At 40.3% G+C, this 15,355-nt stretch overlaps 1 protein-coding gene across 1 annotated transcript in view; it reads left to right on the plus strand.

Moving 5' to 3' along the window:
* The first annotated feature begins 12,258 nt into the window (after positions 1-12,258).
* Positions 12,259-15,355, plus strand: part of ajap1 (adherens junctions associated protein 1) — a 41,684-nt gene continuing 38,587 nt past the window's right edge. The window contains exon 1 of the mRNA XM_033969783.2: positions 12,259-12,314. Coding sequence (XP_033825674.1) covers positions 12,259-12,314 — 56 coding nt within the window. The remainder of the gene's footprint in view (positions 12,315-15,355) is intronic.

The following is a 15,355-nucleotide window of genomic DNA, read 5'->3' on the forward strand; positions in this document are numbered from 1 at the left end:
ATAAAATTCTATATTTCTGAATTTAATTAAGAGGGTATTAAGAGCTAAGGACTGGGCTTGTTGTGCTAACCATAAGGAGGGTTTGAAGAGGGCCTGGGAGAGATCACTAGATTACTCAAACATGTATGGATGACATATAAAACCTCTTCATACATGTTTTTGATGAGGGAACAATGCTAGCTACCTGGATTACAGGCCTAGTTATCTTAGAAATAACAGAAAACAAAGACAAATTATAGGCCTATTGATACTTTGCAGCTGATGTCATCAACGTTCCCTGGGGCTAACTATAGGCACTGCTCCGTCTGAAGCTTCGTTACTCAAGTTAGACTTTAATCTGATCTTTATTTTAACACAATCTGACCAGAAAGAGCTGACATAGCTAGAATTAAAACTACAGGTTTGTCCTCTTAAGCAAGTCTCTCGCGCATAAAATTACCGTCACAAGCTAGCAACAGTTTTTCAGTTAGTCACTCTCAGCTTTGCGTTGAAAATCAAGCACCTAAACGGTAACCTGAACGCTCGTATTGATCACGGGCTCCTGAAAATGTGTTGTTTAAATCCATTTTGCACTTTTCTCAAACAAGCTATAACCGTATCAGGCAGTGTTTGCTAATGTGTTCATTGTGTCTCCATGGTAACTGCTGAACATTCCACCATAGGCATACATACTTTGCAACAAGGATTGGGCATAAGGAAGGTTTGGATTGTGGCTGGGAGCATCAGTTGTACGCTCACAGTTAAATTACAACAGCTACTACGTAAAAGGCTACATTCATCCTTCAATCCAAAGTGCATGGTCAAACGCCCGGAGCGCCTGGTGCCCTCTGCGCTGCGAGAGCTGATAACACGTCCGTTTACATTATAAGACAGGCTCTCTAAATGTTACTGCTTCTATGGAAACCACCGTAATGTATTCTTCAGCTGTTTGCCCACGGGTTAAGCTCCCAGTCTTGTGATGACTCAAAGATGGATGGCTTCAGAGGGCCCTTTAAAGTCGGACCCATTCAAACCTCTGCATCTCTTTTTTTTTTTTCTTTTTTTTTTTTATTTAAAGTAGGTTGATAAAATATAACAAATCAAGAATCAAACAGCATACAAACAAAATAACAATAGTAAACAAAAAAAAGAACAACACAAAAACCCACACAAATATAATAAAATAAAGGTGAATTGGAGTGCAGTGTTTTTCAGTGATGCAATAATGGTTCTAGTTAGATTTTGTTTTGTTCCATTTACCTTAAACTTATATGAGAGTGGTAATATGATTGAAAAATATGATATGAAACCATGTCGCTGTGGTCGAATCCCCCTGACCCTTTGGCTTCGTTCACGCTGCAGGTTGAATCTCATTTTTTTTTGCCAAACATGACAAATGTGTGAAATGTGAAAGTGATCCAGGCCACTTTCTTATGTGGAAATAAATTAGGTTAAAATTTGATCTGACTGCGCCCAAGTCACAGTTATCTGACTTTTACAGCTCTGAAATGATACAGGCATAATACATTTTCACTGAGAAAAGCACAAATAAAACACAATTACACAATCTGACAGACAACAGCAGTGAAGCTAGTGAGAAGTTTGAAATAAAGTTTAATGATAAACTGGGAATGAATTTGAGTCAAACATAAAACACCAAATAGTCTATTTAACATGATAAAAAAAAAGAAAAGATACTTTGCAGTGACAACACACTGTGGGGGTTCTACATGTATGTCTATGGTGAAATGTTATGTCAGAAGTTATCATGCTGACACAATGCAGAAACTAAAGAAAAATCACAAAATGGATTTAAACTATACATTTTAAGGAGTCAATACGAGCGCTTATAGGTGAAAACTGTTGGCTAATGCTAGCTAGCTCGTGACTGTAATTTAATATGAAAGAGACTTGTTTAACAGTTCCAACAATGTCAGTTCATTATGGTCAGATTGTGTTTAAACAAAACTCAGATTAAAGTATAACTTGAGTAACAGTTTCAGACGGAGCAGTGCCTACAGTTAGCATTACGACCCCAGAGAATATTGATGACATCCGCAACAAAGTGTTAATTGGCAACTCACTAATTTGTTGTCCTATATTGCACAAAATGGATACTTGTGAGACTTAAACCATGTTAGAATGTTTCCTCCTCAAAAACAGACCTGGAGTTTTGCTTTGTTGCATTCACACTTCACCACATGACATCACAAGGTGGAACAGAATGTTTTCAGTTTGAGAGGAGAACTCAGGGTTTGTGTGATGAAAATGTGTGAGCGAAACAACACAACTCCAGGTCTGTTTGTGATGAGGAAACATTATAACATAGATCATAAAATAGTGTGATATGGGCCTTTTAAATAGTGTAACCTGTGTCAATGTATAATTTCACACATCAGGACTCTTCAGGACTGATGTTCACACACAAAAAACTGATTTGAGTCGCATTTTATTTGCAATGAGAACAATCCCCCCCAAAAAATCAGATTTGGGAAAAATTGTGACTTGGGCCTCGAGACTTGCAGTGTGAACGTCGTCTTTGATGTACGCTCGGGGAGACGCAGAGGAGTCCTCACATGCACAGGACCTGACGTGGCACTTCACATCTTCTCAGAGATTAAGCACAGGCTATTATTAGGGAGTAGAAACATCAGTAGCTTTAGCGAACGCAGATCTGAGCTGTCAGAGGGCGAGGGGGATAGGGACTACACTGGAAATAGGCTGGTTAACGTTAAAGGAAGTGTATGTGAGATTTAGATGTTATAGTTGTTTCCTCTCAGCATTTACTCACCCGAAGTTGTATTTGGAGTGATATGTGCATGTTTGGGCAATCTTTAATCACTTATTTTCATATTGCTAATAAACCCCTGTTTTCACTGCGCCCGGTACGCATCCACTGCTCTGTACTTTGTTCTCCAATTTCATTTTCTTTATTGGTAATACATATAGGACTCGGCAGCATAGCATAGTCATTTTGGTCCAAAGAAAACTAAAAAAAATCTACTCACTAGTGTAATCTGCAGCAATACATCAGAGATGTCGACAGCCTTGCGGCTCTTTGTTGTCATGGCATTTGTGGCCTTGTCAGCTCCCACAGGACACTGCAATTTTCTAACACAGAAGTCAGCAAACTTGATTCTTTTATTACGTTGTTTTAGATGAATATTGCGATTAGAAATGGAAATGATAACATGATGATCCACAGATGTCATAGATTATAACTATATAACAGACACAAGCACAATATGTCTTTTTAAAAAACATTTTTCTTCTTTATAAAAATGATTTAACTTTGTCCCCAGATAAGATATATTTGCATACAGCTTTTACTGAACAATAGTAATGCAGATTTATTCATAAAGAGGGGGTCTTACACTTCTGGGGTACAGCTAATCATAATGAGGGTTCAAATAGGGCCTGGGAGAGACCTCAAACCTCTATAGGCATGTTTTTGATGAGGGAATGTTATAACATCGTAGAACGCTCCAAATAATCACGTTTGCATAATACCTCTTTAATTACAAAAACATTGAACATGATGGGCAAGTTGTTTATGCTATAATTTGGTGTTTAGGTTTTCAAGATGATGATCCAATCAGAATGAGCCTTGCATGACTCTCTCATTTGTGTTGCCAGTTTCAATGTTGAAATCCAGTTGGTTTAAATCTAAAATGCCTCTCTCTGATCTGAAGTGTCGCTACCCAAACCTCAGCACCTGGAGACAGTCATGAATCAGTGCTAGTGCAGCGTCTGCAGCTCAGTGAGTGAATTCTGGAGGTTCTGAGCTTTCACATGAGGCCTGTCCATAAACTGAGAATGAGAAAAACTTGTATATGTGTCTCTATCTGCAGGTTAAAGCTCCGGCCACACAGATTCAGTTGTGGTTGTAGTACACCACCAGTCAAAAGTTTCTCATTCAATGTATGTTTTCTTTATGTTTACCACTTTCTACACTTAAGATACACACAGAAGACTAAACAAATATATACAAATATGTTATGAAAAATATACATATATATATTTTTTATATATTCAAATCCTCAAAGTATCCTCCGTTTGCTCTGTCAACAGTACTGCAAACCCTTGGACCTCTCTCTGTGAGCTTCCTGATGAAGTCTGCTGAAATAGTTCTCACTTCAGGTGTGACTTGCCAAGAAATGCAACACATGCAAAGCAGGGTTCAAAGGAAAAGGTGGTTATTTTTATTTTTTAAATCTTTTTATTATTATTATTATTTTTTATCTAAAACAAGTTTTGAGTTATGAGAGAAATAAACAAGAAAACTAAATGGAAAAGTGTGTTCAAACTTTTGACTGGCAGTGTACATACTGTACCTGAGAGGCTCATGTGAGGCTCACTATACTTTCCGACTGGATCATCGTCTTGAAAACCAAAATACTAAATTATAACAACTTAGCCACCATGTCTAGTGTTTTTTTGTAATTACAAATAAATCTACATTATAATTGTCATCATTCAAATCTATTTGATTTGAACATTCCGTCTCTCATACTCAACACCTGTCGAGGATCCGAGCTAAACATCTGGGGCTGCACTGCTCCAGACACAAAACTCAGCACTGGGACGAAGACAGAGGATTTTTCACTCTCTTGGAACAATATAGTTTCAGATTACACAAGTATAAAGCTCACTCACAGCGGAGTAGGATTTAGGAGACAAGCCAGAATCAATTTTGTTCCAGAAGCCAAACCCGTTTAGATCAATATTGTGGTTTACAATGAACAAAATGTAAAGTATGGTTCAGAGAACAGTACAGTAGTATAAAGCATTCTCTCATCATTGTGTCCTCTGGCGCAGCAACCCTATAGTACACAAGACTTTTCAGAGTAATAGCACAATCGTTTCCTTGACACAGTAATTATTCTGGCCTTTGTAATTACACTGGGGCTTATATTCAGAGTACTACAATGAGGCTGAGTCCACTGGCACAGTTATTCTCAGGTGGACCAGAAAGTGCGTCACTGAAGCTTTTACATGGTAGTGAATGGGGTAGTACAAAACCAGCGGGGAGCCCAGTCCAGGTGTGTAGCCTGCTCCTCTGCTCCATTCAGAACATCCATTCAGAAAAGACCAAATCCAGTTACATCTAAACCAACCATAGTAGTGATGGGAGTTTCGGCTCCTTTGTGGGATCCGATTCTTTTGGATCCATTCCCCTCCAAGAGCCATTCAAAAGGCTTGCTCTTTTACTATTTACTTAGGCCTATATGACAGGAGCCAGTGTGATACCGAGGCTAAGGCTTTGTTTCAAACTGAGAGTGGGAGTGTGTTTACCCTTTGAAAAGATGAAAGTATAAATAAAACATTGCACTACAATAATAATAATAATTAAAAACGTAACTGTTATAATGATGCCAGATATGTTGCTTACTCTCACTGCTCACTTGTGTTGCTTACTCTGCTTCTGTGATGATTCTTGTGGATTAAACATTAATCAATATAAAAATGCATAAAAATTAGAAAGAAAAAGATTCTGCTCTTTTAAAAAATTAGATCTGGTCCCAACCGTTCTCATTAATGAACTGACTGATTCAAAAGAGCCGACTCGTTCATGAGCATCACGCCACTAAACCACAGCTGCTCTACATGCTGTTTTTTTGGGAAGGGCCAAGGCGTTTTCATTTCACTGTTGGGCGTTTTAAGACAGTTCAACGCTCCTAGGATTTAGCCATGTTAGATTGTTGTTACATCCTCAAAAACATAACCAGAGTTGTGTTTTGTTTCATTCACACATGTTTGAGTAATCCTGGATTATTAGGGTGTCTGCATCACCAAAGCTCAAAATGCTCTGTTCCACCTTGTGATGTCATGAAGTGAAGTTACCAGCTCCTTTTACCTTTAGTTCAGTAGAGATGGAAAACTACTGAAATCATCCAAATGATTCAAGTGAAGGTGTGTGGAGTTTAAAAACACAGTGGAGTAAGAGCAGAGGAGAGGAGGAGAAAGAAGAGGAGAGAAGAGGAGGCGGGAGAGAGAAGAGGAGGAGGAGAGAAGAGGAGAGAGGAGAGGAGGGGGAGAGAAGAGGAGAAGGAGGAGAGAGGAGAAGAGAGGAGGCAAGAGGAGAGGAGGATGAGAAAGGAAGAAGAGGAAAGAGGAGAGAAGAAGAGCAGAGAGGAGAGAAGAAGAGGAGGAGAGAGTAGAAAAGAGGAAGAAGGGAGGAGGAAAGAGGAAAGGAGAGGAGGAGGAGAGAAGAGGAGGGGGAGACAGGAGAGGAGAAGGAGGAGGAGGAGGAGGAGGAGGGAGGAAAGGAGAGGAGGAGGGGAGAGGAGAGGGGAGGAGGAGAAGAGAGGAGGAGAGAAGGTGAGAGGACAGGAGGAGAGAGGAGAGGATAGAAAGAGAGAGAGGAGAAGAGAGGAGAGGGGGAGAGAAGAGGAGAAGGAGAGAGGAGCGGAAGAGGAGAGAGGAGGAGGAGAGAGAAGAGGAGAGAGGAGAGTAGAAGGAGAGAGGAGAGTATGTTCCATCGATGCCACTGGAGCAGTGTCAGGAGCAGTGGGACACGTGTACAGATCTTGAGCTCAGATGTGAAAAAACATAGCTGGTCTTTCACGACATTCAAAGTAAATTTACGCCAACTAATCCTACAGTTTGATTTCAGCATTGTGTCCTTGGGCAAGACACTTCACCTACCTGGACAATATCATGTGCGTGGGTGATTTGTGATGGTCGAGAGGAAAATTGCCGTGGCACAGATTGTATCCTCCCTTCCAATCTACCCCATCCATCTGTGGATACCAATTAGTTATCAAAAGTAGCTTAAAGGCTTTTTGGAGCTTTCTATCATGTTTTAACATCATTCCGTCTTTAACAACATGAAGTGGTTTCATATTTCAACCATGTATGTTTTGGAAATCTTGTGAGCTCTCCCAGGCACTATTCAAACCCGCCTTATGGTTAGCATTACAGTAATCACCCATGCTCCCACTCAACAATTTTCCACAAAAGCAGGATACAAAACAACACACTATAACTTCACAAACCTATTCCAATGTGCAGTATTTTCATTACTGAGATGCTTCCAAAACGCCAATGTTTCTTCCTGTATTTCCACATGACATCACAAGGTAGATGAACAGAAAACACTGGGGGTTGGCTGAAAAAAATGGATGTCAGGTTTCCCATGGCTGTATGTTCCCACAGGCCTGTTTTCTCACATTAACAAGACATTTCTGAAAGTACATGCCTGACCCTCCGTAACCCTACCACCCAACAAACATGAGAACATAGAACATAGAGACCATGTGTTTTGAAGAGCTTGAATAATGCATAGGCCCTTTAATCGTTTGTACTTTCAGGTTTACTTTGAGATCACACACACACACACACACACACACACACACACACAGATGACAGTGAGGTAGGATGGTGCTATCTGTTGTTCTGGTGCTGCGTTGGCTGATTTGGCTTGTGGAGCTTGTGGAGCTTGTATCTTTTGTTCTTGTCGAGCGGTGCCCTTTTGGACCGCGCGCCTCGGGGCATGCTTTAAACATAGTTGCTCTGTGTAATTTATTTATGGCTAAAGTTGAAATGCAATTGAGCTGAATAAATCAGAGTGTGAGATGTCAGCAAGGGAGCAGCGGAGAGCCCGGTTCAACATGGGTTCATATGAGCTGGACATGGCAGCCAAAACTGTACCACAACTGCATCTTCTGATTTGATTTGGCCTTAAACTTATCACTTATCTATCTTATGTTGATTTTAAAATCTTCAAATATATGCATTTTTACTGTAAGCAGGCCTGCCTCTCCGGAGATACGACCTGTATCTTGGTGGCACACACCTCTTCAGAAAAGTTACATGTGCTCGATCATCCCGGTTATGAGCCTCATCCCGGTTATGACGCTATTCCGGATGTGGCGTTTACATTCAGAGAAACCAGGACAGTCATATCTCTGTACACAGGACGAGTCAGAGTATCCTATTTAGAGCGGTAACCATAGTAACTAAGGCACAGATATGACAAGAAGCTAAACATAAAGCAGCTTTGCTAACTTAAGGCTTTTTAGCAGGTTTCTAACAAAAATGGGACAGGATAAGAAGATATCCACTGAAATAAGAACAAAAGACTGTGAGGCACTGCATCGGTAAAAGGCGTTAGTAACAAGTGAAAAATACAACAGAGACTCACAGCGTCAGTTTAGTTCAAGATCAACACAGACACAGAAGTTAACCTGGAGTTTAAAGGTGCTTGTATTCAAACAGCCGACTGCTTTATTTTCCTTACAGGTATAAGACACTATTATTTGGTAAAAGGTCTGAGTTGTTTTGTGAGAGTTGCTGCTTTTACCGTACTTGCTTCTGGAGTTTGCTCTTCTTCAGTGCAGCACCAGTGTTGAGAAATCAGGATACTGCATCTACATGCCACAGTATTCTGAATACTATCAGAAAATCCCACTGAGAGTATCCTGGTTTCTCATAACCGGGACACTGGCTTATCCAGGATACTGAAACCAGGGCACTGTGTTTATATGGACAAAACCAGAAGACTCCAAAAACCTGATCATAACCAGGATGCTCTGAGTGAGCGGATAATCGTCTGGAGAGCCAAAACAGCAAATTTAACATAAACAACCTGTCCATCATGTCCAGTGTTTTTGGACATGATGGAAGTGTTTTAAGAATAAATTACACAAGAATAAATTACAGCTATTTATAAAAAAAAAACAAAAAAAAAAACAAAACAACTATTTATATATCTGGGGACACAGATAAGTTTATGAAATTTGTAATAAAAAAACATGCATACTATCCCTTTAACTTAAATAGGAAGTGTGGTCTTATGTCTGACAGAGAAGAGAGGAGGAGGAGAAGAGAGAGGAGGAGAAGAGGAGAGAGGACAGGAGGAGAGAGAGAAGAGAGGAGGAGGAGGAGAAGGGGAGAGGAGGAGAAGAGGAGAGAGGACAGGAGGAGAGAGAGAAGAGAGGAGGAGGAGGAGAAGGGGAGAGAGAAGAGAGGAGGAGGAGGAGAGGAGAGAGGAGGGAAGAGAGAAGAAAAGAGAGGAAGAGTGAGAGGATCAGAGATGAGGAGGAGAGGGGAGAGGATGTTCCATCAATGCCACTGGAGCAGTCTGTCCGGAGCAGTGGGACACACAGCAGGTCTTTCACGACATTCAAAGTAAATTTATGCCAACTAATCCTACAGTTTGATTTCAGCATTGTGTCCTTGGGCAAGACACTTCACCTACCTGGACAATATCAATATGGTGCGAATGTGCGTGGGTGATTTGTGATGGTCGAGAGGAAAATTGCCGTGGCACAGATTGTATCCTCCCTTCCAATCTACCCCATCCATCTGTGGATACCAATTAGTTATCAAAAGTAGCTTAAAGGCTTTTTGGAGCTTTCTATCATGTTTTAACATCATTCCGTCTTTAACAACATGAAGTGGTTTCAGAAATCTAGTGAGCTCTCCCAGGCACTATACAATACAATATATACAAAAGCAGGATATAAAACAACACTCTATGACTTGACAAACCTGATCCGATGTGCAGTAGTTTCATTACCGGGGTGCACGCTGATTGTGTTCTGAATGAGTAGTAGTAGAGCAAAGGCAGGTGAGACTTCAAAAATGAAAATGAAACATATAAAACTATTAATAAAGGTTGCTGTTTTTGGTGAAAATAGCATTTTCAAAGCAATAAAAGGGAACATGGTTATCTAAATATGTTGTGTGTTAGCAGTGAATACCCTACACACCCATAATACTCCAAGTACGGGGACTGAATCCAAAATGACTGTAGCACTTCGAGGCTTGTAAAGTGGAATTTAAATGTTAAGAAATTATGCAGCAGTTTATCTCTACCCACATACTGAGGGCCGGGTGTTGTGAGTCCACCCCCGCTCCTGTGCGTTTGGGGCTAATGTTGTAGCGGTTGCAGCCTCTCTCTGGTGCTCTGCTGCTCTGGGGCTCCGGTGCTTTGCTGCTCTGGCCCTGCTTCAGCTGCTGTCTGTCAGATCTGCTCCTGACCTTCACGCGCTAGCTCCAGGCGCAGGAGGCTAATGAAACCTCCACTAACTGCAGGGTACCATGGAGACGGAGCAACCCTCAAGGCAGTGCACGGAGGGTAGATGTTTTTCTGAGATAAATTAAAACAAAATCACAATTAGTGTTGTCATTTTACTAAAATTACAAACGTTTTGATACTAAGGAACAGACTCAATACTCAATACTGATTATGATAACATGATGATGATAAAAATCATTCTTTATTTACACAATAAGATGTTGATTTTTTACCATATAATATATAATAGTATGTTCTTTTATATTACCATGTGTCTTATATCTGTGTAATCCCACAGTGGTCCATGGGCGTATACTAGTCTATGTGTCTTATACTTGATCTGATACAGCTCAAGGTCATTTTAAAGCTATTCAGGAAAGGTTACTTTTTGTCCTGTGAATGTGACTGTTTTGATACTTGCTCAAATGAGTATCTAATTTCGATTTTAGTTTCAATTAGTATCTGATTTTTGATACTTATGACAGCCCTAATAACAATTAGTTAATGTGGGGTTTGGGGTGATACTGGATTCATTCATGTTGTAGAATTTGATGATGTCATCATTTCAGATGGAGAGTGTAGACTTATATAACTCTGAAATCTGAAATTCTGAAATATTGAAGCATATTTGTTATTATTATTTGTTTGAGCTTTACAAACTTGTCATATTGATTTTATGACTTAATCATTTTTATTTTATGACAATCACATTTTTAAATTTTAGTTGTAATAATTGATTATAAATATTCAACTGATAAAACCTAGGTTTGGCTCTGTTAGACTTTAAGTGTATTTAGGCTGCATTTGCTGTTATTCTGCCTCTTTACACTCATGTTTAAAGACAGCAGGTAGGTCTAATGGTATTTTTACAAAACTTTTCAATTGACAACCAATCTTTCACTGAAGTGAATGACCCATTATTCAAATCTTATTTACATCAGTGCCGGCCCACTAACATGTAAACAGCCACTCCAGTCACTTCACAGATGGCCAGAATAAGAGAAAACAGTCTGTTATGTGTGATAGCTTATAGTAGCTAATTGCTAACCAAAGTGTAAGAACGAGAAGTCATGTCAAAACATACACATTTGCTGCACTCACCGCTCAGACAGGCACCTCCCAGATCCCAAGTCTTCACAAATAAGATTCTTTTTAATCCTGACATAAAATGATTGTTGGTAAAAAGAATATAATCCATAGTGTCGACAGCAGCAGTGCATGTGTCCTCTGTCTATGGGGACGATCCTCTCTCTTCTCCGCACTGACACTTTGATAAAAAAAAGCATTACCTTTGTTGCTGGAGTGATCTGTGCTGAATTAAACTTTTATTTTACATTCAGAAGTTTAGCTCAGACTAGAGCATTTAAAACCAGTGCTCAAAGAGCTAACTCCGAGTGAATGGTCAGAGTGAAGGGTCAGAGTGAAGGGTCAGAGTGAAGGGTCAGAGTGAATGGTCAGAGTGTATGGTCAGAGTGAATGGTCAGAGTGTATGGTCAGAGTGAATGGTCAGAGTGAATGGTCAGAGTGAATGGTCAGAGTGAATGGTCAGAGTGAAGGGTCAGAGTGCACTGGTGTAAACAAGAGCACGTGACACTGGGGCTATATTCAGGTGCTGTACGGCATGTACGGACTGTCGGCCCATATCGTCAAGATTATGTCCAATAGCCAATATATCTCCAAGTGTCCATATCGGCCGATGATATCAGCCAACCAATATACTGCTCAGGCCCTACTGCTAACTATAAGGAGGACTTGAAGATCACTAGATTACTCAAACATGCATGGATTACATCTTAAACCTCTTCAGGCAGGTTTTTGAAGAGGGAACAACTTTATAATATGGTAAAAAGCTCCAAAAAGTTGTTTTTACACAATGCCTCGTCTTTAATATTTTCGGGTGTGTTTCAAAAACGCTCTGCAAACTGAACCTTATCTTATAGCACCAGATTAATCACATAGTTTGTCAGAAATAGTACAAAAGTCTATATTTTCCTCTCCGCGCTGGTAGCTACAGTATCCAGGCTTTGTTGGGTTGAATCGAGCAGGGTGGAAGAGGAGATGGGGCGAGGAGGCTATTTCTTGCCATATTGTCGCGGTTTAACTTTGCAGTGCATCTGATGATGATGATGATGCTGACAGAATGATGAAGCATGTGTTGGAGAAATGGGACTAGAATCCACAGAAAGCAATCAGCTGTGCACTTGGCCTGCCATCTGCACGCGACTCACAAACTTCCATTAGGGATATGTCAGAGGATGTACCGCGCAGCCTACACGCCTCTGCACCAGCGTCGCTCGCTAAATATGGCATGGTAAGCTCTATGGATCAGTTTAATAGAAATCAGTCACAACATGTTCATATTTTGAGCAATGAGAATCAAAATGGCGTGTGACATTCCAGTGGCTTTGAACCTCTTTTTGTGGAAATTGGATTTTGTATTAATTTATTCAATTCATTGATGTGAAAAAAGGTTCTTAGGTAAGTTAAGCACAGAGGCATGCAGTAAAGTTTAAAGATGCACTATGTAACCTTTGCAGTGGGGTTAAGAAATACTATGAAAATGAACAGCTTGTCCCTATGGAGATAAAGACTTGAACGGCATACTGTGGAACAATACAAACAGAGCAAATTAAAGGTGATTTAGATGGAGGAACCAAATTATTAGTAACAAATATTTAAAGTACAGTAGTGCCTGGTTTATCGGGGGGGCTACAATAGGCGAAATCCGCAATGTATCAGCTTTATTTTTTACAATTATTCTATATGTTTTAATGCTGTAAAACCCCTCACCACACACTTTATACACTTTTCTCACACATGCATTAACATTTTCTCACATTTCTCTCTTGTTTACTTGATTAATAGTGACTAATAGTGTGTATTTCACAGTTCCTCTGGTCATGCCTCTTCGTCCTGGCGCCGCTCCGCTGTAGTGTCAATTGAACATTTACGTAAATTTGTCTGAACACATTCTGTCCTGTACAGGAGACACGGCACGGAGGAGACTGATGGACAATGGTCTACAGTCCCTTAGCCAATCAGGACACAGAACACAATGCACATTCATACACTATAAAAAAGCATGTAAAATTGCGAGGGACAACTGTATGTAATATAGTGGCTCTTTAAAATAATTAGAAATTCATCAAAATAGTTATTCTACACCTTCTGGTCTGGATATTTTTAAGCTTTCCGTAACCCAGAATCAGAATGTTCGTCTTTAAATGACTAAAATATTGGTTGTTTAAATTCCACTCTGACCTCTTCATATCACTGTTGTGCCCTTGAACACAATGGTCTACTGTACAGTTGAATTGGATTGGGCTGGAACATATACTTTACCGGCCTTGTATGTGTCATGTGATGTGTAATTGGGGGTGGTCAAAGCGACTATGGAGCATACGCATAGCTATGTCTTGTACAGCTCCAGTAATAAACGAAAGCGCTTTGGGCATCCTGTTAAAAAATGTTGTGTTTATGCTGATTTTAGTTGGGTTTATTCCTAGACAGTAAATGGTGTCTAGTGCGTGACCTTTAGAGCCGAGGAAAGTCAGGAGAGGCAATCCATCTCTGGACAGAATTGGGGGTCTATGGTACAACCTGTCACTCATTCACAACTCCATCGTCAGACTCAAATCTAAACAAAGAAAACAATAGTGATGGTCATGGCATGTTAATTAGGAGCCTCAACGATCATGCAAAATATGACTCAGGGTGTATATAGTGTTTTAATTAAACATTAGCTACTGTTCCTAGTCCATTTTTTTTAGGTAATATTAGTGCAAATTAAAAAGAAAAAAACACCTAAATTTAAGTGTGTGCTGCTGCCAGTGGTCTCTGCAATTTCCAGTAGTTTGAAATGTGATTGCGTCTAAGTATTTAGTCCCACTTTAATTAATAACAGATACTTCTTACTCTAAACAACTACGGTGTATTAGCTTCAGTGTAGTTAGCTCCTCCCTTAACACTTGCAGAACCCTGTCAGAACTGAAGACACCTCTTGGATGAGTGGCTAAACATATTCACTATTAATTCAATCTTTGGTCCAGTTGACAGAATTCAATTTATTTTTGCGCAGTGCTGTTGTTTTGCTAATAGTCAGAAATATAATTGCACAGTTTGCTACTTTGTTTGTGAAAGTGCTGAATGCAGTGACACTTTTGATAAACTCTATCCAAGTGCCTCTGGGCTGCACTGACCAAGGACAACCAACCCCACCCACCCCTCTCCCTCATCCATACACCCCTCCCATCCTCACCCGTCCCACCAGACACCCCCTGTAATGAGCTGTGTCCCTCCAGATCAATGTGGGGCAGGGGCCTGGAGATGGCTCAAGGTTGTCGGAGAACTGGCTTCACACTATAGACTTTATAAAGAATTGGACTATGTGAGTGTGACGTCACCCACGGTGTTCAGCTCCAGCCAAATGAAGCTCATCAAGGCTGGCAGTTTTAGAGCCTAATGTGGAGCCTTTATTTGGACTTCTGACCGTGGGACCCAATCTGGGGCAAGGCTGTAGAAGGCAGCACTCCTACCCACCTGCCCCGCTGGTTTAGCAGGGAATGGGCGCTAAGCAACATTGTCACGATCGCATGCAGTCGTGTAGAGCGGGTTAATACAAACATTTTAAGACCAAAATGACGAGTTTGACAGCAACAAATACAAAGAGAAGGGTGACGTTTTGGTCGATGGAGCCAGAAGCGCCCGTACTCACTTTCTATTTAGAACAAGGCGGCTAGCGGGTTAGCTAAGTCCATTTATATATACAGTCTATGCTTCAAAGCAGATATGAGCCAAGTCCAATTTAAACAGATTTTTCAAAATGCATGGAAAAACGTAAAAGTAAAAACTACCAGAGCTTCAATATGTTTATTTGTTCTCTGGAGAGGGCAAATTGTACTACAGTTCATAGCATATCTGAAAATCAAATGATCAACATAAATGAGATGACACTTATTTCTGCTAAAAGTGTGTTTTTGTATGATGAGTCGTTTCTATTAGTAATTATAGTTGTAAAGTTTTAGTTCTTATGCTAGCTTACTACAAGCACCTGAACGACCCCTAGCCCGCCGTTCATACCTGTCTGGTTCCTTGACCTGTTGTAGACTGGGACAAGAGTGATCCTACAGGTTTTTGGAGCAAAGAAGATTTGAATTTGGTTGTTTGGTGCATTCAGATGTCCCTGTGCATGTAAGCATAGTGAGAGGCATTGTACCAAAGTCCTCTTCTTTACAGTGACTTTGGCCTTCTTTTCTTGGAAAGTCGCTTACAAATTGGGTTGCATTTTTTTGGACTTGCTCCTGAGTGGCACTTTGGTAATGAAATACAAGCTGTTAATGATTAAAGCAGAAC

Source organism: Periophthalmus magnuspinnatus, chromosome 7 (genome assembly GCF_009829125.3).
Source record: "Periophthalmus magnuspinnatus isolate fPerMag1 chromosome 7, fPerMag1.2.pri, whole genome shotgun sequence".
Taxonomy (NCBI): domain Eukaryota; kingdom Metazoa; phylum Chordata; class Actinopteri; order Gobiiformes; family Gobiidae; genus Periophthalmus; species Periophthalmus magnuspinnatus.